At 33.6% G+C, this 23,975-nt stretch overlaps 2 protein-coding genes across 2 annotated transcripts; one reads left to right on the top strand and one right to left on the bottom strand.

Annotated features, from left to right (window-relative positions):
* Window positions 1-1,515: 1,515 nt before the first annotated feature.
* clcn5a (chloride channel, voltage-sensitive 5a) lies at window positions 1,516-17,569 on the bottom strand. Its single transcript, XM_051093308.1, has 12 exons — window positions 17,498-17,569; window positions 16,412-16,590; window positions 13,787-13,938; window positions 11,639-11,738; window positions 11,201-11,511; window positions 10,890-11,096; window positions 9,537-9,617; window positions 8,205-8,750; window positions 6,945-7,131; window positions 6,456-6,854; window positions 5,009-5,225; window positions 1,516-2,869 (listed from the first exon to the last, which is right to left on the bottom strand). The coding sequence occupies exons 2-12, from the start codon at window positions 16,554-16,556 to the stop codon at window positions 2,779-2,781; spliced, it is 2,436 nt and encodes an 811-aa protein (XP_050949265.1). The 5' UTR covers window positions 16,557-16,590; window positions 17,498-17,569; the 3' UTR covers window positions 1,516-2,778.
* A 4,687-nt stretch (window positions 17,570-22,256) lies between these two features.
* On the top strand, window positions 22,257-23,926 carry si:dkey-22f5.9 (liver-expressed antimicrobial peptide 2-like). Its single transcript, XM_051092391.1, has 3 exons — window positions 22,257-22,446; window positions 22,899-23,062; window positions 23,150-23,926. Exons 1-3 carry the CDS (start codon window positions 22,276-22,278, stop codon window positions 23,187-23,189), a joined length of 375 nt encoding a protein of 124 aa, XP_050948348.1. The 5' UTR covers window positions 22,257-22,275; the 3' UTR covers window positions 23,190-23,926.
* The last annotated feature ends 49 nt before the right edge of the window (window positions 23,927-23,975 follow it).

A 23,975-nucleotide genomic window follows, 5' to 3' on the forward strand; every position in this document is an offset into this window, starting at 1 on the left:
ATTGTGGATTGTCTCATTTTCTCTTTGTGACACACAGAAAGTTAGTCAGTATAGCAAACGAAGAGTGCCTCAGATTACAGATGTGATACTGATTTTATGCAACTGTTCATCAATAAACAAAAAGTTAATATTAAGAGACTTACGTTTTAGACAGCATTTTGCCTGTTTTTGCTCTTTTTCGCCAACAAGTAAGTTAACCATTTAAAAAAACACAGCAACAGCACTGGTTTGCATCTTTGAGCAACATGAAGGTGTTTTGTTCTTGAATGAATCACCCGTTAAATGATTCAGTTCAATCGCAATGACTCACTTACAACAGTGACTTGCTGACACCGACTGGTGGTATTGATTTCACATTTAAGTATCTTCATTTTAAAAATACACGTAAATATCAGTATTTAGTGTTTTTTAAAATAAAGTATTATTTATGCATTTGTAACTGCAAGTTATATATTTAGTATTGCTCTTTAATAATGAAAAATGACTTCTTATCCGATTACTCAGGATAGAATACTTGATTACTAAAATAATCGATAGCTGCAGCCCTACTTATGACTGGTTTTGTGGTCCATGGTCACATTTAAATATCCAGGACACAGACAACATGAAGAACAACATTCATCACCAAATATCACAATTCACACCGAAAAGAAACACTGAAAAGCATGTTACATGTTACTATATTTCATGTAGTGCTTACAAATAAATTACAATGATAATGTGACATTCATATTTAACACTAATGAATAACGCTGACATAAAAAACAAGTTTACACAATTTAAACAATGAGTATAACAAACCCAAAAAATGACTGCGCACAAACCATTACATATTTTTGCAACAATAATTAGTACACAATGCTCATAAAGTGGCCCTTTATTTATCAAAATGAGTGGCATTTTGATAAAAAATGGAAATTCTGTGAAAGTTAGCTAAACCAACCAAGCTAATGTGCCACTGGAGAAGTTTTAAGCATTTTCTTTATGAAGACGTTAGCATTCACTCTGTGTCCCACTGTGAGATTCAAAAACGTAGAATGGTGTGATATGCTAGCAGAGGAATTTAAATTGTCAAATAAGGTTGAGCCAGATAGACGCAGACTTTAAACGTTAAAATGGAAATGATGTCTGTATAATAAAATTACACAATTCAAATGACTACATATTGCATGCTCAGGTTACATTTGGACATGCATGTGACAGGAATATAAATGGTACAGGCAATGCATACAAGCAGCATTTTTTAATGGAGAAAACTTGCATACCTTTCAGTCAAGCTTCAGAAAATGTTGATTATATGATAATTAGAGATTGTGAAAAGAGAAGGTATTCAGAATTAAAAGGCAAAATCTATAATGTAATGCCATTCAGCATTGATTGCACATACATACAGTCCAAAAATAATGCCAACCTAACTTGCATAGGGAAATGCTACATAATATGTGGTTTTAACAGTGGTATTACAACATTTGATAACCATATAGACTACAAATCAAATATTTCGGGTTAGTGCTATTTTTTTTTTTTTAAAGAAATGAATACTTTTATTCAACAAGGACGCATTAAATTGATCAAAAGTGACATTCTTTTAATCTTATTATTTTTATTTATACAGACTTCTATTTCAAATAAATGCAGTTCTTCTGAACTTTATATTCAACTTTGAAACCTGAAAAGAGAAATGTTTCTTAAACACCAAATTAGCATATCAGAATGATTTCTGAAGCATCATGTGACACTGAAAACTGAACTAATGATGCTGAAAATCCAGCTTTGCAATCACAGGAGTAAATTACATTTAAAAATATATTAAAATAGAACAAAAGAGAAATATTATTTCACAATATTAGTGTTTTACTATGTTTCTGATCAAATAAATGCAGCCTTGGTGAGCATAAGAGACTTATTTCAAAAACATAAAACATGTTACTGACCTCAAATGTTTGAATGGTAGCGTAAAAATGAAGTTGTCATTTTGAAAAGTGCATGTACTATGAAAATATATACAGAACGAGTCTTTTAATGTGTCATTTCTTGGCAGAAACTACACAGTGCTGATTATGACTGATTACAAAGTCTGGAAATGTGGTACAGACTTGACAAAATAAGGAAACTGTAAATCAGCAGACTCATAAAGCGTACAACGACTAAATTATAACATTCATCCCGAGAGCGTTCAGATGCTGGAATACTTGCAAGTGCTCATTTAAAAATAAAAAAAAGGCTAAAAGTGTATATGAACATGTAAACAACAAATAATGCTTTTAACTTAAGATTACCATCCATTCCGTAGTGGAAGGCAGGAGTACTCTAGGGAAATATGCAATGCACATCTGTTACCAATTGCTTGTGACTTCCTTTGGACATACACAAGAATGTCTCTTAAAATCTGAAAGCTGAGAATGTGTTTTGGGTTTGAGTAATACGATCCAACAGAGTGTCTATATTTAGATTTATGCTACAAAATGTTATGCTTGTGATATGTTTTGATGCATTGATATGTTATGATAGGTTGACTACCTGCAAACACCAACACTTGGCTGCACTCAATCCCACCATTAAGCTAGTTGCCAGAGTGCATAGAACGCTGCTGAAGGTCCTCCATCCTGCAGTTGTAGCGCCTGCGCTGATGAGGCTCTACAAATGGATTCACAGTGTGAATGGACGCTACCCCAGTACTGACAGTTCTGTAGTGCAAATCATTTGGCCAGACTGGTGTTTTCTGCCCAGTGGGTGGTTTCAAACTGACTGGTGTTTCCTAACAGCCAGTTTGGCACTTCAGTTGAAGAGAATAGAGTCAGGGTCTCGGTTGGCCATCTGGGCCATATGTTTCAGAATGTCCTTTTTGGTGATGATGCCTAGTAAACGCCTGTGGAAAAACAGTAACAACAGAAGCTATTTTGAGCTTAGGCAAATATGTGATGTGTATGATGGTGTTTTAGTATAATGTTAAAAAAAAAAACATTAAATAAAGTTGAAATATTTCAAGAATAAAGTCGAAATTATGAGAATAGTGTCAAAATGTTTAGAACATAAAGTCAAAAATTCTAAAACAAATTCGAAATTACGAAAATAAGGTCGAAATGTTTTGAGAGTAAAGTCAAAATTACGAGAATAAAGTCAAAATGTTTCGAAAAAGTCAAAATGTGTTGAGAACAAAGTTGAAATGTTTGGAGAATAAAGTCAAAAATTTAAGAATAAAGTTGAAATTACGAGAATAAAGTCAAAATGTTTTGAAAATAAAGTCAAAATGTTACGAGAATAAAGTAAAAAATTCGAGAATAAAGTCAAAATGTTTGGAGAATAAAGTCGAAATGTTATGAGAATAAAGTCGAAATTTTAAGAATAAAGCTGAAATTACGAGAATAATGTCAAAATGTTTTGAAAAAGTCGAAATGTTACAAGAATAAAGTCAAAAATTAAAGAATAAAGTTGAAATGTTTGGAGAAAGTCGAAATGTTATGAGAATAAAGTCGAAAATTTAAGAATAAAGTTGAAATTACGAGAATAATGTCAAAATGTTTTGAAAATAAAGTCGAAATGTTACAAGAATAAAGTCAAAAATTTAAGAATAAAGTCGAAATTACAAGATTAAAGTCAGTGTTTTGAGAATAAACTCGAAATGTTTCGAGAACAAAGTTGAAATATTACAAGAATAAATTCGAAATGTTTTGAGAATAAAGTCGAAATAACGAAAGTAAAGTAGAAATTACAAGAATAAAGTTGAAATTACTAAAATAAAGTCAAAATTCCAGAATAAAGTCAAAATGTTCCAAAAATAATGTTGAAATATTACAAGAATAAAGTAAAAAATTTGAGAATAAAGTCGAAATTAGAAGAATAAAGTTGAAATGTTTCAAGAATAAGGTTGAAATAATGAAAATAAAGTAGAAGTTACAAGAATAAAGTTAAAATTATGAAAATAAAGTCAAAATGACAGAATAGAGTCAAAATGTTTCGAAAATAAAGTTGAAATGTTATGAGAATAAAGTCGAAAATTCGAGGAAGTCGAAATTACGGGATTAATGTTAATGTTTTGAGAATAAACTCCAAATGTTTTGAGAATAAAGTTGAAATATTACAAGAATGAAGTCTTGAGAAAGTTGAAATGTTGAGATACTAAAGCCGAAATAATGAAAATAAAGTAGAAATTATGAGAATAAAGTCAAAATGTTTGAAGAATAAAGTCAAAATGTCAAAAGAATAAAGTAAAAAAAAATTGAGAATAAAGTCGAAATTCCAAGAATAAAGTCGAAATATTTTGAGAGTAAAGTCGAAATGTTTTGAGAATAAAGTTGAAATTTCGAGAATAAAGTTGAAATGTTACAAGAATAAAGTAAAAAAATGAAGAATAAAGTTGAAATTACGAGAATAAAGTCTAAATGTTTCAGGAATAAAGTCGAAATGTTTCGAGACTGAAGTCGAAATTTCAAGAATAAAGTCAAAATTACGAGAATTAAGTCAAAGCAATTAAAGATATAATATTTTGAAAGTATAGCCTTTTGAAAGTATATTTTATTATCAGAAATCATACCATGTGTTATAATAACAGGGACAATATGCTTAGAAATAATATTTTACATTCATTAGGCCTATTTGTTGTGCTCCAGGTACCCAACAATAGCAAAAAGCTTTGTGCTTTTGGTACTTTAAATACAAAATTAAGTCTCAGCTTTCAAAATCAGTTTTATAACGAAATACAAACTATGTGTCTTGCAATAATGTGTTTTACACGCTCTTTAATGTGGTGGGACAGGTCGACTTTATTCTCAAAATATTAAGACTTTACTCTCAAAATATTACAACGTTACTCTCATAACATTTCACTTGACATTTCGACTTTATTTTCAAAATATTACAACTTCACTCTCGTAATCATAGTTTTTTTTTCTTTTTTTACGTGGCACTAAAATGCCATCATATGATGTGTAATAATTGTGACACACTGAATAATATTAGTTGAGAACTTTAAAACTGACAGGCTAAGCTAAGCAAACCCAGGTTTTACCCGTTGTGAGTGACGAGACACTGGCGCAGGCCCAGCTTGCGGAAGATGTCCACCACAATGTCCATGGCAGTGTGGTCGGTAACAGTAAATGGGCTGAGATCCATGATACCACGAAGCTTCAACGGAGGAGGACTGTTGGGGGGCTGTGGAGGTGTGTATTCAGTGAAGAAGATTCGGGAGGCACTAACCACACCTTCTTGACGCTGACGGGCATTTTCTGCAAGAGCAAAACAGAGAATAATAAACCTTCTCATTACTGACCTACAGTATAACTCACATGATCCCTGTAAGAAGGAATGTTTAAACTGCTTTGTCCATACAATGAAAGTCAATAGGGTCCAAATTACCTTTGAACTCTATTAACTTTTATTGTATGGACAAAAAAAAATCATTGTGCTTTACAGACAGAAAGTCATACAGATTTTAAATAACATGAGGTCAGAATTATCATTTTTGGGTGAACTACTTCTTAAATCCAGTTAATGAGCAGAGATAAATCCAATAAATCACAATAAGCTTTATGCTTTTTTACTTTTAATATGAAACAAAGTAACAGATTTCAAATTCTGTCCATTTTATTATAATATTTAAACAATAAATGCTGTTTTGGCATTGTTTAATGTTTAATGTAACAGATTGCTGTGGCGCCTCAGTTCAAAGAGAAGCGGCACGTTAACTGATCATCTCCTTCGTTTTAATACAAGCTTCAGCATGAAATAAACATGAAAACGCATTGTGTATCTTCTTGGGGCTTATTGCTTTAATACAACTTACCAAAGTCCATATCCTGTCTCATGTAATCACTCAATCATTGTTTCAACCATGCAGAGATGCCAATATAACAGCTTGTAAACAGTATGTCACATAAGGTCACATTTACCTCAGGAAAAACATATTCGGTGACCATATGCTTGTTAGTCAGCTAGAAAAATTAACTCTAGAGAGGAGCATTTTGCTAAATATATGCACTATATAACATTCATTACAATTTTTACTGTTCTTCAATATTTATGTTTGAATAATTCTGTCAAGTCTTTATGACAGACACTGTTTAAATGTTTATATTTCAAAAAACAAATTGGAGTAGTAAATAGTATTTAAATAGTAAAAATATTTTAATATTATACTATTTTTGGCGTACTTTTGATCACATAAATGCAGGCTTGGTGAACAGAAGAAACTTCTACATTAAAAAAAAAAAGAAAAATGTTACTGTTCAAAAACTTTTGACTGGTAGTCTAACTTTTTATTATAAAAAATTCTTTGAGTGTAATTTAAGCATTTGTATACAGTTTATTTTAACCTTCAATATTATAGTAATTGAAGCAATTTGGAAATTGAATCAAAACGCAAGCTTGTGAATCAGAATCGAATCGTGAAATTGGTGTCAAAACCCAGTCCTAACGAAAGATGCATAAAAAGTCCACCTAGAATTGTAATCTCTTACCAATAGAGATGACCAGATCTCTGCGCTGCACAAAGCCCACAAGTCTCTGAGACTCGTGTGAGACCACCACAGGGAAACCGCTGTATGATGTTTCAGCAATGAGCGACTCGACTTCTTCCACGCTCATACCATCCTGCGTGATCACGGAGAGTGGGGGGTCACTGCGGCGGGGTCGCATTACATCCATAGCCAGCGTCTTGTGGCTGAATTCCTCCTTGGGCTCCAGGAAGGGGTAACCGTTAAGACGGATGTGAGCCTCATAAATACCTTCTCGACCCAGAGCATCTGCCACCCATTTACTAGTCATGGTGGCAGCCATGAGAGGCACAATGTATTCCAGGCCGCCCGTTAGCTCAAACATAATGACCACCAGAGAGACTGTCATACGAGTCACACCGCCTATGAAAGAAAGACAGACCTGGATAAAAGTACCTGGATGAGTCACTAATGGCACATTTCTAACAGAAGACTGTTTGAATAGACTCTTACCCAGACAGGCGGTAGCGCCCACCATAGCGTAGAGGCCGGGGGTGATGCAGTCTGCTCCAGGTGAGCACCAACCTCTGAAGATTACCCAGTCATGGTGGTAATATGCCAGCTGCTCCATACCCACACCAAGCAGCCTGCCTGCAATCGCTCCCACAGCCATACTGGGGATGAAGAGGCCAGAGGGCACCTGGAGGAACATACGAAAATAAATTCAGACACTATGGATAATTGGAAGAAAGGATGGATGGGTGGATGATGGAAAAAAGGAAGATGGATGAATGGATGGAATGATGATAAAAGGAGGAATTAATGGGAAAGAAAAAAGAAAGAAAGGATTATAAAAGGAGGAAACAAAGAAAAAAAGAATGAATGAATGGTGGATGATGAAAGGTAGGTAGAATAGAACAGAAGAACAAAGAAATGGATGGATGAATGTATTTATGGAAGAAAGGAACAGAAGGAAAGGATGAATGGATCAACTGAAGAAAGACAGGATGAATGGAGGGATGGATGGATGATGAAAGAAGGGAAAATAGAATGGATGGAAGGAGAGAAAGGAGGAAGGAAGGAAGAAAAAACTGCATGTATGGCAGAAATTTTCTTTGGCAATAAAAGTGAGTTGAGTTGAAAGATGGATGGATAAAAACATTTTTGGATAGATGGATGGAAGAAAGGATGGGTGAATGGATGGATGAAAGGAATATATGATGAATAGGTAGAGGGATAAATGGATGGAAAAAAGAAAGAATAGATGATAGATGGATGGGTGGAAGGATGAATGGATGGAATAAAGTAAGACAGAATAGATGAATGGATGGATGGACAGAAGGATGGAAGTATGGATAGATGAAGGAAGTGAAGGATGGATGGATGAATAAATGAAAGAAAGAAAGAAAGAAAGGATGGATAAGAAAGGATAGATGAGAAAGGATAAAGAAAGAAAGAAAGGATGATGGATGGAAAAAAGGAATATGTGATAGATCAATGGGCGAAGGGATGAATGAATGAAATGAAGTAAGATAGAATAGATGAATGGCTTTGTGGGTGGAAAGAAGGATGGAAGTATGGATAGATGAAGGAAGAGGAGGATAGATGGATGGATGAATGTAAGAAAGAAAGAAAGGATGGATGGATGGATTACTGGAAGACAGAAAAGGAGGAAGGATGAGTGGATAGAGGAAAGAAAGACTAGATGGATGGATAGACAAATAGAAGGATGGATGAAAGGAAAGAAGATAATATGGGGCTTTGACCCTGTACCTTCATGCCGAAGGTCACCACTGTGATGAGCATCTTGAAGACCAGGGCCAGTGAGAGCTGCCACATGGCGGTGTAGACATCCTGTCCTGCTGGCCTATCGGGCAGAGAATCACTGCTGCTCTTGGTGACGCTCACATTGGCATAGTTACACAGCTGCGAGGAATCCAGCAGACCGCAATCGTTGAACAGCTCAGAGATCAGTTCACTGGTGCTCATCCGCGTGTAGCTGTTGGGGAATGCCAGCAGAGCCGTGACTGCCGTAACAACCAGCACCTCTAAAACAGGGTAGTGACCCAGCCTTGTAGTCTTACGCCGACGACACCACGCAATGTTTGCACGGATGAAGAAAGCTCCCCAAATTCCCCCGAAAATACCCAACAGAACAAAGGGTATGAGCTCCAGCAAATGCCAAGGGGAGTGGAACTCCACGTAGAAGAGCACCAGCCTGCTGTTACCAAACGGGTTGATGGACCGAAGGGTGAAGGCTGCCACCAACGCAGCAAAGAAAGAGCGCCACAGCGTCTTCAGAGGGAAATAATAACTCACCTACAGGATAAAGTGAGAATGATTCTAGTTAATAAAATGACACTAGATAATGTTGAGAGTAGGCATATATACAGTTGAAGTCAAAAGTTTGCAGAATATTTTACCAAAAAAAAGGGATCAATCAAAATGCATGTTATTTTTTTATTTAGTACTGACCTAAATAAGATATTTCACATAAGTTTACATACGCTTGATACTTAATACTGTGTTGTTACCTGAATGATCCACAACTGTTTTTTTTTTTTTTTGTTTAGAGATAGTTGTTCATGAATCCCTTGTTTGTCTTGAACAGTTTAACTGCCCGCTGCTCTTCAGAAAAGTCCTTCAGATCCCACAAATTCTTTAGTTTTTCAGCATTTTTGTGTATTTGAACCCTTTCCAACAATGACTGTATGATTTTAAGATTCATCTTTTTACATTCAGGAAAACTGAGGGACTCATATGCAACTATTGCAGAAGGTTCAAACACTCACTGATGCTCCAGAAGGAAAAATGATGCATTAAGAGCCAGAGGGTGAAAACTTATGAACAGAATGGAGAAGAGAATGCTTCTGAAGCATCAGTGAGCATTTGAACCTTCTGTAATAGTTGCATATGAGATCCTCAGCTGCCCTCAAAATCATGATCTCAAAATTATGCAATCATTGTTGGAAAGGGTTCAAATACACAAAAAAGCAGAAAAAACAAAGAATTTGTGGGACCCAAAGATTTTTTCGGAAGAACAGCAGGCCGTATTTGAACTTTTGACCTCAATTGTAAGTAATGTATGTTTAAAAGTGTTCTTGCCTCTTCCAGACTGAACAGAACTCCACCAATCGGTGCGCCAAAAGCTACTGACACACCAACAGCTGCTGCAGCAGATAATACCTAATCAACATACAAACAGAAGACAGACAGAACTGAAACAATAGACCAAGCTTATCACACAAAAGGCTTAAATTAACAAATGTAAAAATAAAACATGATCTTATATTTGGTCTCGTTTTTATAAGAAAAATATTCCACCAATGAGTAAGTTTTAAACATAAAACTACAAAAACAGGCAACCAGAATGTCCTTAGAGGAAAACCGCAAAAATGTAACAACAAAAGAGTGAGAGTGATGGAAGTAAGTGCCAAGCTCCTTTAAAACACTGATCAAATGTTTGGTGTTGGTAAGAATCTTTAAAGGAGAACTCCACTTCCAAAACAAAGATTCACATATAATGTACTCACCCCCTTGTTATCCAAGATGTTCATGTCTTTCTTTCTTCAGTCTTAAAGAAAATATGTTTTTTGAGGAAAACATTTCAGCATTTTTCTCCATATAATGGACTGATATGGTGCCCCGAGTTTGAACTTCCAAAATGCAGTTTAAATGCAGCTTCAAACGATCCCAATGCGTTTGTAAATGATCCCAGCCGAGAAAGAAGCTATTGGTTATTTTCATAAAAATAATACAATTTATATCCTTTTTAATCTCAAACGCTTGTCTAGTCTTACTCTGCCTGAACTGTTTTTTAAGGTTCATGACAGTTAGGGTATGTCGAAAAACTCCCATCTCATGTTCTCCCTCAAATTCAAAATCTTCCTATATCGCTGTTTTACCTTTTTTGTTATGCGCGTTTGATCTTCTTTGCATGTTCACTTTGCAAAGACTGAGTCGGTACTTCTGCAGCGATGTAGGATGATTTTAAAATGATTTTTGAAGTTGAGGGAGAAAATATGATTGGAGTTTTTCGACATACCCTAGCTGTCTTGAGCCAGAATACACAGAATTCAGGGAGAGCAAGACAAGACGAGTGTCTGAGATTAAAAAGTATTTAAACTTTATTTTTTTAAAATGAAAACAACCAATCGTTTCGCTAGATAAGACCCTTCTTCCTCAGCTGGGATCATTTACAACCTCATTTGGGATCGTTTGAAGCTGCATTTAAACTGCATTTTGGAAGTTCAAACTCAGGACACCATATCAGTCCATTATATGGAGAAAAATCCTGAAATGTTTTCCTCAAAAAACATAATTTCTTTACGACTGAAGAAAGAAAGACATGTACATCTTGGATGACAAGGGGGTGAGTACATTATATGTGAATCTTTGTTTTGGAAGTGGACTTCTCCTTTAATTTATTTATTGATTTAAAGGGACAATTCATCATACCTCTCGTCTCTTTGCCTCGTTCCTGCGGTACTTGGTAAACAGGTGGCACAGGATGTTCCCACAGCAACAGGCCACATGGACCAGAGGCCCTTCTTTGCCCAGACTGAGTCCAGATGACACAGCCAGCACCAGGGTGATGGTTTTAATCATAAGAGTCCATTTACCCAGGTAGCCCCTGATGATAAACCCACTCAGGATGGTCTTGATCTAGAGTGTCAAACAAGAATTAGGACACTTTAACAGTCACCTTTAACATGTGTGTCAAAACCTCAGATTAAATATTATACTAGTAATAAAATTCTTTTGCTTACCTCAGGTATTCCCGAGCCACAGGCATACGGGGCAAAGGCCCTGACTAAAGACACAGCCAGGAAGGAGAAAAGCAGTGCCCAGCACACATACATCAGGTAATTCATGATGTAGGCGAAAGGACCGTCATTAGTACCGACAATGAGCTCTGCCCAGCTTTTCCAGTTAGGGCATTTGTCTCTCTCCTGGAAGGTCATCTCGTTGGAGTTCCAGCAGCAGTGCTCATGATTAAACCAGAAGCCATTCAGACACACTCCTTCCTTCAGATCTGTCATCCAATGGGCAGAGATGTCAATGCCACCAGCCAGGGCACCTGAAAACAAACAGAACAATACACGCTATAAAACATCATGGAGAAGCCAGATGATATTTCATAGGAAATTTAAAGATCTTTTTAACTTCATGATACTTATGCTTTAATATTATAGAAACAAACCTACCTGACATCAGTCCCACAAGCAGCATGAGAAGCCAGCCAGAGAAAGCATCACTGATACTCTTCATCAGAGCCCAGGCTGACTCTTTACTCTTGGTAGCAATCTAACATTAAGAGAAATACAAGCTAGAAAGTACAGCTCAACAGCATTTTCTTGGTTGAGTTAATACCACATGCATGATTTCTTTCTTTCTGAACACAGATGATGTTTAAAAACAAGGTTCGATAGGGCCTCATGATTTCCACGATGCAGAAAACCTGGACGGAATTGCAGAATCAAGTCATAAAAATAGAATTTACTGTATAATGTGGAATGTCGCAGAATTTGCCAAATTTTGGATTAATAAATCAAATGTAGGTCAGTACACTTTAAATCAAAATCATTCATTTTGTATGACGTGGCAGGGCACACAGTATTGATACAAATACTCCAGCTAAAATATTGGGTGTTTTTTAATAATGTCTAAGTTAATACTTGTTCAAAACAATCACTTATGATAAATAAAAGAATTCATTTTTGTTCAATAAATGTACTATCATTAAAATATGTTAATATAAAACATATTTTACAATACAGAAACCAAATGATTTTAGGGGCAGTTATGGCCTAATGGTTAGAGAGCTGGGCTTGTAACCCAAAGGTTGCTGGTTTGATCCCCGCACCAGCAGGAATTGAAGGTGAGGATTGTGAATAAACTTGAGCTAGGCACCGAACCCCCAATTGCTCCGGGTGTGTGTTCACAGTGTGTGTGTGTGCATGTGTGTTCACTTCTAACTGCTGTGTGTGTGCACTCGTGATGGGTTAAATGCAGAGGACCAATTTCGACTATGGGTCACCATAGTTGACAATACGTTGTCACTTTCTTTCACTTTAAAATGTAAAGTTTCTGAAAGCATTGAAGAATATCCCATAGTAACTGAATATAGATTTACAGCAGTAACAACAAATGATATTTTGTAATTTAGAATTTTATTATATGATCATTTTAAAATGCTAATTTTATTATATGATTTGATTAATATCATGCTTTTAAATATGATGGTTTCATTGTAAACATGGTGATTATCTCTGAGATGGACACCCAACATAATATATGATATGTACCATCTGAATCTAACCATGTCATATCAACAAATACCTACTATTAATTATCATTTTGAAATGATGAAAATCTTGAAGAAGACCTTTGTCTCAAGATATATTAAAAATGTTAGCGATTCTCATTTGCTACTTAAATCTACAACATTTTTTAAAACATCAAATATTAGATCAAGCAAGCACATAATTTGCACTGAGACTTTGCGCTGATGCCTGTGATCATGTCAAAAATCAGGTAAATTTGCACGTGTATCTTGAAAAGCGGATATTTTGGAAAATGCTACGCCACTTTTTCTGCCATCTAGTGGTTTAGAGGAAAATAATATCAAAGGTGCCGTTTTACCACGGTCACCTTTAGCCCTGTTATACCCTACATGAACACATAAACAATCTCCAGAACTGCTCCGATAGTCACTTCATGAGCAAAACTGTCATTATATCATATAGAAACAGAAACATAAAGGTCTTCACAGCAACCCGTCATAATAAAATTTCAGTTTAACTTGAAGAAACTGTGACAGAAATATATTACTTAATTTAATGACTACTACTACTAATAAAATTGTTCTTAAAACATTATTTATTATTAAGCAATGTTTACCAGAAAAAAACTATTTACCAGAAAAATATAAATACACAACACAGTATTTCTGAAAAAAGAAATAAAACAATAAAATTTAATAAAATCAATTAATCAGACATGCTTTTGATTATTACTGAAAACACAGAATATGCTAAAAATAGAACTGAATTTAAGAAAAAAATAAATAAAACATTTCATAGGGCCTTAAAAAATACATTTTTGTGAAACTTAAAAAAAATTAAGTTTTTTTAAGTTAAACTGTGTAGGTTTCATGATTTCAATTAATCTGTCACGCTTTTTGATTCATATTCTGTAATTTAACCATTAAAACAGAGTCTAGAAAAACTCAAATGGAAAAAACGAAACCCAGAACAATTAAAATGGAAAAAACTGAATTTTAAAAAAATTAAACAGAATTTGGGGGAAAATAACACAAATTTGATAGGGTGCTAGTTCAACTGTATTGTCACCTCTCTGTGGCGATCCCGATCTTTAGACTTCTCCCGGACCCAGTCGATGGTATTGAAGTCCTCATATGTGCCGACCCCAGGCACTGGTTCATCTAGTAAATCCATCAGTTTAGGAACCCCATTAGGCCCATCACCAACTCCATATGAACCACCTGCACAGATAAGAAAGACAGATATACAGGTCAAAAGTACAAATTAAATAACCGGACGTGACAGTTAAAGGCCTCAGGTGGAATACCAAAATGATCACAAGAGCCCTTTTCCCACTGACAGGATGTTGGAGACCAATCTGGTACCGTTTCTACCAAAAAGGCCAGAGGGGCCAGAAGACCTGAATATGAACTAGTCCTTTAAACTTGCTCTTCTTGATCTAGGAACAGCCAATGTCCGAAGTCAAATGGTGTCAGAAATCAAACTGCACATCAACTACCATTCAGAAGATTGAGGTTGGTAATTTAAAAAAGAAAAACGTGTTTGAAGGAAGTCTCTTACACTCACCAAGGCTGCATTTATTTTAAAAATACAGTATAAACAGTAACATTATGAAATATCATTACAATTTTAAATACCTACTTTAAAATGTATTTATTGCTGTGATGATTTTAATCCAATGTATTCCAAAGCTGAATTTACATCATCATTATTTAAGCCTTCAGCATCACATGATCCATCTAATATGCTGATATGCTGATTTGGTGCTCAAGAAATATTAACTATTATTATTATTATTAATGTTGAAAACAGTTGAGCTGCTTAATATTTTTGTGGAAACTGTGTTTTCAGAATTCTTTGATAAAATTCAAAAGAACAGCATTTGTTTGAAATGTTAAATGTCTTTAATAAAAGTATTATTTCTTAAAAAAATAAATACATTTGAACAATTGTGTTTTAATGTATGTTGCGCTGCACAGGGACTCCAGTCACTTTATTTTAACTGTATATTTTAATAAATAAATATTTTTTGTTTAGAGTTATGTATTTGAATTAATCATTATTATTACCATTAAATATATAGCAACATTAAAAATGTAATAAAAAGCATTATTACATTTCAATGTAGCATATATACACTACATGTCAAACGTTTTTGAACAGATTTTTAATGGTTTTTAAAGAAGTATCTTCATTTATTTGCATTATTATTGCATTGCATTGCATTTTTATTATTATTATCACTATTTAAAACAGCTGAGTACATTTCTTCAGGATTTTTCAATGAAAAGAAAAATCCAAAGATCAGGATTGATCTAAAATAAAATGCTTTTGTAACATTATACAATATACCATTCAAAAGCTTGGAGTCAGTATAATTTGTAACATTATTACAACATTTTAATTTTTCAGGAGTGAAGAAATTATGGAAATGAATACTTTTATTTAGCAAGGATGCTTTAAATTGTTCAAAAGTGATGATAAAGACATTTATAATGTTACAAAAGATTTCTATTTCAGATAAATGCTGTTCTTCTGAAGTTTCTATTCATTGAAGAAACCTGAAAAAGTTCTACTCAGCTGTTTTCAACTTAATCATAAATGTTTTTTCAAGCAGCAAATCAGAATATTAGAATGATTTCTGAAGGATCATGTGACTGGAGTAATAATGCTTTGAAATCACGGGAATAAATTACATTTTTAAATATATTCAAATAGAAAACTGTTATTTTAAATAGTAAAAATATAAACATTTTTACTGTTTTTGCTGTACTTTGGATCAAATAAATGCAAGCTTGGTGAGCAGAAGACACTTCTTTACAAAACATTAAAAATCTTACTGCAGTGTACTCATTGTGGGTTTTTAGTAATAAGGGGATAAAGGTTGTCACATTACATTTATGGTAGTGCACATTCCTGTGCCAGTGTTCACAGTTCTTCACATGACTTTCACAGAAAGATTTCACTAGTACAAAGAACAAGAAATACATTACACCACAAAAAAACAGCAATAAAATGAGCTATGGTTAATAATTATCAATCTTCTAGAAACCAACCTTAATTATATATTAATTACTACACCATATAGTGTTCACAATGATTCAAACCATAAAATGTAAAAGTTGCTTATGAAAAAAAAAGTTTATACTTAAAAAATAACCCATATACTGTACACACACAGCAAACATCCTACAAAGCAACTTATATCAAACGCTGAGGAAGTTCAAGGGAAACGGATGTGAAAACCTGACACCGCTCAAAATATGAAACTAGCTACAATGGAAATAACTAGAGGGGACACTTTGAACTCACTGATAAAAGGTTTTCTGTTAGGGAGGCGGCAGATACCAAAGTTGTGACCTCAGCGAATTCCCACCACTATTTTCTCACAGACACACAAACACCAAAGAGCTATACATTACACACTTGCCCCCAAACCTATATCATATGATGAGAGAATGGGGAAAAAAAAAAAACTATGGGAACCTTATGAATGACAATAAAAGTGAAGAAAAGAACATAAATGAATAAGGATAAAACCGGTTGCCAGCTACAACTAGGGAAATAATATGACTTATATTGTCACTTCTGCACGTCATCATTGTCACTGTCACCACTGGGGCCATTTTCGACCCCCTCTGTCTCTTCTCACTATAAATGCAACACATGGATATGGAGAGTTTTAGCACTCACCTGAGCCATAATCCCGGTCCAGAGGAGGCACGTCATCAGTGCTGGAGAAGTCCAACGTGGCTCCTGTGATCTCCACCATGTCCTCATCGCTGGTCCCGCTCTGCAGGCTGTTGAAGCTCTCGCTGCAATAGCCTGTGTTGTCCATTTTTCCTCCAGAATGTGGAGGACATGGAAATGTCCTTTGACCAGAGCATAAGAGACGCCATTTGAGTTAAAGCTTGACAGGATCCACCCCAACTATTAATGTTTACCATGCACTTCAAGATTGAATAGTTAACCTAGCTGTGGTTTACAACATGGCTTTTTAATTAGATACATTATGATTTATGATTACAAGCTAAAAAAGCAGATGAACTTTAAATACAGCACTTACAACAGTCGTAAGTTATTTTTCATAACAAGAATTTAATATCAACAGCAGGAAAAGAATTTCAAAACATCACTATGAACTTTTTTTTTTTGTGTTCTAACTGTAATATAAATTACTCATTTTTTATTGTTTGTTTTAAATATTTACAAATACAGCCAAAATAGGATTCAAAAATAAAAATAAACAAATAAATAAAAACAAAATAAATTAAATACACTGGAATGTTTACAAACTATTTTTAAATTGTTTAAAACAACAAAAACTGATTTCCCCCCATATTTGCATTTATGTGTACTATATTTAACTACAAAAAAAGTAGCAGACTGGATTAAAGGTTTACCATCTGAGTTACTAAACCAAAGCTAATGACATCAGCAAACTTCAGATATGGGTCATTTTAGCTTAGCCAGTTAGCTTGCAAAAAATAGGAGCTATATCGTCGAATGCGGCAAAATGGCGTAGAAATACGCCTATTACACTCCTAACCTGCTTCAAGCTGTCAGCAATAAGGTACTATTATGACAAATTTACTAAATACTCATGGGGCTTGTTAGCAGGATTAGCTAAAGGGTTGCTTGCTAAACAGCTGTCATTTTAATAAACGTAAGAGCCGCGGCTTAATGGCATAAAGTGGAACTGTTTCAAAACATATTTATAATGTAAACACATCGTACACTGAATGTGCTAAGATTAAAGTGGAACTAGTTTAGACTTACCTTGTTTGCTATGTTGTGTCACTCAAGCGCCTATGCCAATGACGTACGATCTCTGTGAGACATGTACAGCCGAGTGCCGATATACAAGATTGGACTTCAGTACTCGATTGAGAATGTCTCTCTCAGTTTTGTCTCTAAAATCTTGAAAAAAAAGCGTAATCTTTTTTCTTAATTACACTTTTTTTTCGTGATTTAATACATTTTGTTATTTAATATGAATATTTATTTAATCCCTTGAGAAAATAATTGCACTTTATTGTACTGAATATGCAGGTGTAGTGTACTTCGGATCTTAAAAGTATATTTTAAAAATTAATTTGCAGATACAGTCATATAAATACACTTTCATGACTAGTTTTAAGTACTTACATACTTAAGTAAACTTTAAATAACTTTACAGTCAACAGCATAATTATAAAATATCAAGATATGCTTTGATATTTTGATCCTGCTTAAGTGGGTCTTTCATTGTAAAGTTCAGCTAGTTCCATTTGATAAGAATATAATAACAAACCATAATACACTACCAGTGATTTTTTAAAAAAAAAATAAGTCTCTTCTGCTCACTGCATTTATTTGATCCAAAGTACAGCAAAAACTGTACAATTTTGAAATATTTTTTACTATTCAAAATAACTGTTTTCTATTTGAATATATTTTAAAATGTAATATATTTCTGTGATCAAAGCTTAAATTTCAGCATCAATACTCCAGTCTTCAGTGTCACATGATCCTTCAGAAATCATTCTAATATGCTGATTGCTGTACAAGAAACCTTTATTATTATTTTTTATTATTATCAGTATTTAAGACAGATGCATTTTTTAAAGATCCAAAGATCAGCATTTATCTGAAGTAAAAAGCTTTTGTAACATTATAAAAAAAGCTTTTGTACCATTCAAAAGTTTGGAGTCAGTGTAATTTTTTTTTTCTTCTTTTGAAGAAATTATAGAAATATATACTTTTATTTATCAAGGATGCTTTATATTAATTAAAAATGAAAAAAAAGAGAGAAATGTATAATGTTACAAAAGATTTCTATTTCTAATAAATGCTGTTCTTCTGAAATTTCTATTAATCAAAGAAAAAACATAATAATAATAATTTTATTTATTTATTTATTTGAGCAGCAAATCAGAATATTAGATTGATTTCATGTGGCTGGAGTAATGATGCTAAAAATTCAGCTATGAAATCAAAGGAATAAATTTTAAAGTATAATCAAATAGAAAACAGTTATTTTAACTAGTAAAAATAATTCACATTTTGTTTTTGCTGTACTTTAAATTAAATAAATCAAATAAATACTTGGTGAGCAGTAGAGACTTATTTAAAAAAAAAAAAACATTAAAAAATCTTACTGTTCAAAAACTTTGACTGGTAGTGTACATTTTTTAAATTTAATTGTAAATAACATGCAATTAAGTGTGTGAAAACATTAATGCAGTAACTACACTTAATATATTCTTTTATTGGTTTAATAAACACTCTCTTTATGCTAAAGTATGCTGTACTTCTTTTTTACACAAGACGGTCACTACCAGAAATGCCAAACGCAAAATTACACAAATAAAGAATTCAACCAATTGTATTTAACTACATTACACTAAGCCTTGCAAATCAGCATTAGAAAATATAATAAAATAAGAACAAATAAACAGCTTACTGTATATCTGTAGTAGCACGTCCTTTTACTGAGCATTTACTAAAAAAAAAGTAGCCAACTGAATGTTAGTTTCAGGCCATCCTCCTTATTTTTCAATGCGGAAGTAAGCTGTTTTCTGGTAATGTGTTAGACGTCCGGTTCATAATCCACCATAGGGAAATAACGGGAAGAATATCTAAGTGCAGTAAATGGTAAAACAGTTTGCACTACAAACCAGTGTGTTCATAACTAAGATAATCCATTAAAATAATATGGTAAGACACACCAGTTTGCAATATCAAGCAGCAAAACGAGCTTTTTGTGCAGCTAAAAATAGCTGCAAGTGGATGAGACCGGAAGCCAGACACAAAAAAAAATTACAAATGGCTGAACCCACTCTTATGGGAAAAATAAGGTGGATATTTTGTATCCTAACCATCAATGTTCCACACACAGGCGGTCAATGAGTGGCTCTATGTTGCCATCTATTGGTGACAGTGCAGACAAATTGAGTCTGCAGTACATGCTAGTGATCACGAAGTGTGATCACATTTGTTACCACAATTACATGTTACTGAACTTTACGGACTTTGTGTTGTCCTGAACCTAGTGGACTTTGTGTTGTCATGAACCCTATGGACTTTGTTTTATCTCTTTAAAAGGCATCAAGACTGTTCCCTCAGAAAAAAAAAAAAACAAGAAATCATAAGTGTACATCACAAATAAGTGATAGGCCACAGATTTTCAAAACAAATATTTTTAGAACTCTCCAGTTTGTGCCGATTAAATACATAGATTGTAGGACTGGATCACACTGTTCTGTCATTCGGAGCACATGCTGAACTTTCACCGTTTGCCAGCGTGAGGCTCAGCATGATGCGTGACATATGAACAGAGTTTTTTAAATTATGAAATGAATTTAGAGTTACATTTAAAATGTAGGCTGTATGAACGTTTAAAATGTTTATCGGTCCTATTACTGATCACCACTTCTTCCACTTTATTTTAGGCTTAAATAGCCTGCGTTTTAACAAATAAAAATTGCATAAACTGCATGCATAATAATTAATTACAAGAATAAGCGAAATACTGTTGCAATCTTAGAGTATCTGTTACATTATACTGCCTGTGCAATGTTTTCTATTCATACATTCACTATATTAATTTTAATCATACTTGAAATGACTGACGCAATGGCGTGCAAAATTCTTAGTATGAACAGGCCATATGTTATCTGAGTGAACTTGATGACCTATTGATTTAGAGAGATGAGAACATACTTTTCACTTCAAAGTTATTTGAAGTTTTTTAAAATTCTGAAAAAAAGATAAGCAGTCTTTGTATAATCTTTGTATTATCAGTTGTCAAATACATTCCCTTGCAAAATCTCAGTATTAAATCTGAACTGTAAAAATGTTTGCAATTATTGCAATGGGATTTCATGCACTTTAAAAAAAAAAAAAAAAAAAAACACTGCTAAATATACAGGTTTTGGAAGTGAAATGAACAAGTCTGTGGGAAAAAAACAAAACAAAACATTTATATTACCAGCTCACATTTGATGATTTTTCATTTTAATTATTACGTTACTTCTTAGTTATTTTGTAATCAGTTATGAATATGTTGCATTATATGTTGTTGAAAGTATATTTATTTTATTATTTTACCTTCTATATATCAGTATTTACCAACGCTTACTTGTGATTAACTTTGATTCATCACGTCTTTCACTGCACCTTTGTTTTATGGTGACTGTCAGTATATTATGAAGGCACAAAACAGATTTTAGTACTTTGGAATATTAACATTATATCAGTTAATGGAATATACAATATTTTACAGTAAATTTAAGTTGCATACAACTTAACACGTTTTACCATATTTGTAATGGTAAAGTTCTAACAAGCACAGCTACCATTTTTACAGTAAATTTTACAATACATGTAGTTTTATTGTTATTATCTTTGAACAGTGTGGTGCATGTAATGTTTTCATTTTTGTACTGCAGCACCACCTACATTATGAATAAACTGCAATTTGTTAGTCAGCTTTTATCATTTTTTTATCATATTTATAATCTTTTATCATATTTATAATATTTACACTACCAGTTATACAAGGTTTTTGAACAGTAAGATTTTTAATGTTTTTTACAGAAGTCTCTTCTGCTCACTAAGCCTGCATTTATTTGATCCAAAGTACAGCAAAAACAGTAAAATTTAGAAATATTTTTAATATTTAAAATAACTGTTTTCTGTTTGAATGTATTTTGAAATGTAATTTATTCCTGACATTTCAAAGCTGGTTTTTAGCATCATTACTCCAGTCACATGAGCCTTCAGAAATCTACTCAAAAACATTGATAGAATTATTTTGTAACATTACAAATCTCTTTATCATCACTTTTGATCAATTTCCAGCATCTTTGCTAAATAAAAGTATAATTTCACCCCCAAAAATTACTGGATCCAAGAATTTAAATGGTATAGTGTATGTTACAAAAGCTTTTTATCTAAAATATATGCTGAATTTTGGATCATTTTATTCATCAAAGAATCATTAAAAATGTACTCAACTGTTTTAAATATTGATAATAATAATAAATGTTTCTTGAACAGCAAATCAGCATATTACAATGATTTCTGAACGATCATGTGACACTGAAGACTGGAGTAACAATGCTTTGATCACAGGAATAAATTACTTTTTAAAATATATCAAAATAGAAAGCAGTTATTTTCAATTCCGTAGTAAAAATATTTCACAATATTTCTGCCTTTGCTGTATTTTGGATCAAATAAAATAAGAGACATAAGAGACTTACTGTTCAAAAACTTTTGACCGGTAGTGTATTTCTTTTTTAAATTCATTTATTCATTTATTTATACAAAACCGTCTAATCACGATGTAAAAGCATGATACTGTAAATCTCTAAAACATTTAGGGCAGCACTTCTGAGAGACTGTAATATTTTTACTCCCATCGACCTCAGAAACTACACATTAATGCCAGTGTAAGCTTACGTAAACTCTCAAATATTTACTAAACACGTGATTTTATCTTGGCCATGGCCTTGAGCAGAGTAAGAGAGCAGGAGAGACAGATAGACAGCGAGGGTGGGGAAGTAAGATCAATGCTAGAGGGTTATAAATACACATGGTCATTGCAAAACTTAAGTAATCTTCTGGACACACTGACATACCGGACTTTTGTGGGAAATATCATCACCAAAATGCATATGCATCACGTTAACCTGGCAAAATTTGGAATTTGCACATTAATCTTACTAGTGCTGATGTACCAGGTGAGTACACCTTTTTTACAACTTTTGTTCACAGGTATCATAATTACTAGGTCACACTTTACAGTAAGGTTTGATTTGTGGTAACATTGTTAACATTGTGGTAACATGTGTTTAAGTTAACACTGAACAGTACTTAATCTTAGCTTATGCTCATTTCAACCCATTTCTTAAAATCAATAGTTGTTAACAATAATAAATATGTTAATGTTACTTAATGCACTGTGAAGTAACATGATTAATGAACTACTGTATTTTTAGAAACTTACATTAACAAAGATTGATAAATGAAATAAAAATATACCACTCATTGTTCATGTTAGCTAACACATTAACTAATGTCAACAAATGAGACCTTATTCTAAAGCGTTGCCCTAGAATTAATCAATAAAACAAGAATATATTACTATTACATATGTTAACAACATGCATACTGACTGAGAAATGCTTGTTAGGTGTCTGCTGTGCCAATAGGGACTCCTGAGGTGCAATCAGATCTTCAGTCATCACATATACTTCACCGCAAGATACGAATGTCCCCTTTGTGGCGAATTATGGGGTTCAAACCATATGGAGCCTACTGCCATGACAACATAGAGTGCACTACAGGTTTATGCAGGTAAGTCACCGCTGCCATCACTTCCATTGATTTAAAGTCCTAAAACTGCCCTGAAATCTGAAAACTAATTATATTTTCTACCCCCAGGAACGGTCATTGTTCATTTAATGAGCCTGTTCATTCGTAGCCGGGGTGGAAGCCTGAAATCTTTTCGCTTATTAGTCAACCCAATATATATTTTATAGCCGTAGGCTGTTTCAAGCACTTTAATTTCTGAACTGTATTTAGCGCGGTACATGTACTGTGCAGAGCATGTAAAAAGACTGACTTGAAAAGTTACATTAGTTTCACTGTATGTTTTATGTTCAAGCCATTTAAAAACATTAATTATTGGTCATTAAACAAGAGAACTGACATTGTAAATATACTTAAAAAAGACTGTATTAATCTGTTTAAGCATTTTTAATTTCTGTAATGCAGTATTAACAAACACAGTGCTGTGCATTTGTTACTGTTTAGGACTTGTTGGAAGGCTAAAATTTCTATTTTAAGATCTATATATGTATAAAATAATTATAGTCATGTAATATTTGATGTAAAGTACTGTATAAGCTATGGGGGCTTACAGAAGGCCTCAGTAGTGTCAGTTAAAATCTATACTAGGCACCAGGCCAGTGAGAGAACGTGCACAGCCGTGCATAATTTTTTCAGGATGTTCTATGTTCTGAGAAAACCCAGTACTAATGGCAAAGGGCCCTGAAGTCCCTCAGTATCCACATGTTAGTGAGAGGAGTATTTGCACAAGAATGTACTGTAACAAACTGATGTCATTGTACTGTGAACGGCCTCCACATGTACCCAGATTGCATGTTCTTTTTCTGATGAGAGCAAAGTTTAAGTTGGTCAAATAAATCACTAAAAATACCCATATTTCCTAACAGTTTGATTCTTTCAACTCAGTTACGATTCTTTG

The sequence above is a fragment of the Labeo rohita genome, chromosome 21 (assembly GCF_022985175.1).
Source record: "Labeo rohita strain BAU-BD-2019 chromosome 21, IGBB_LRoh.1.0, whole genome shotgun sequence".
NCBI lineage: Eukaryota > Metazoa > Chordata > Actinopteri > Cypriniformes > Cyprinidae > Labeo > Labeo rohita.

Coding starts and splice junctions, on each gene's coding strand:
- si:dkey-22f5.9 (XM_051092391.1), top strand. CDS start 22,276: ATGCTAGAGGGTTATAAATACACATGGTCATTGCAAAACTTAAGTAAT. Junction 22,447..22,898: donor TACTAGTGCTGATGTACCAG/GTGAGTACACCT, acceptor AATGCTTGTTAG/GTGTCTGCTGTGCCAATAGG. Junction 23,063..23,149: donor TGCACTACAGGTTTATGCAG/GTAAGTCACCGC, acceptor TTCTACCCCCAG/GAACGGTCATTGTTCATTTA.
- clcn5a (XM_051093308.1), bottom strand. CDS start 16,556: ATGGACAACACAGGCTATTGCAGCGAGAGCTTCAACAGCCTGCAGAGC. Junction 11,739..13,786: donor ATCGGGATCGCCACAGAGAG/GTGACAATACAG, acceptor TCTTAATGTTAG/ATTGCTACCAAGAGTAAAGA. Junction 7,132..8,204: donor TGGTGACCTTCGGCATGAAG/GTACAGGGTCAA, acceptor ATGTTCCTCCAG/GTGCCCTCTGGCCTCTTCAT.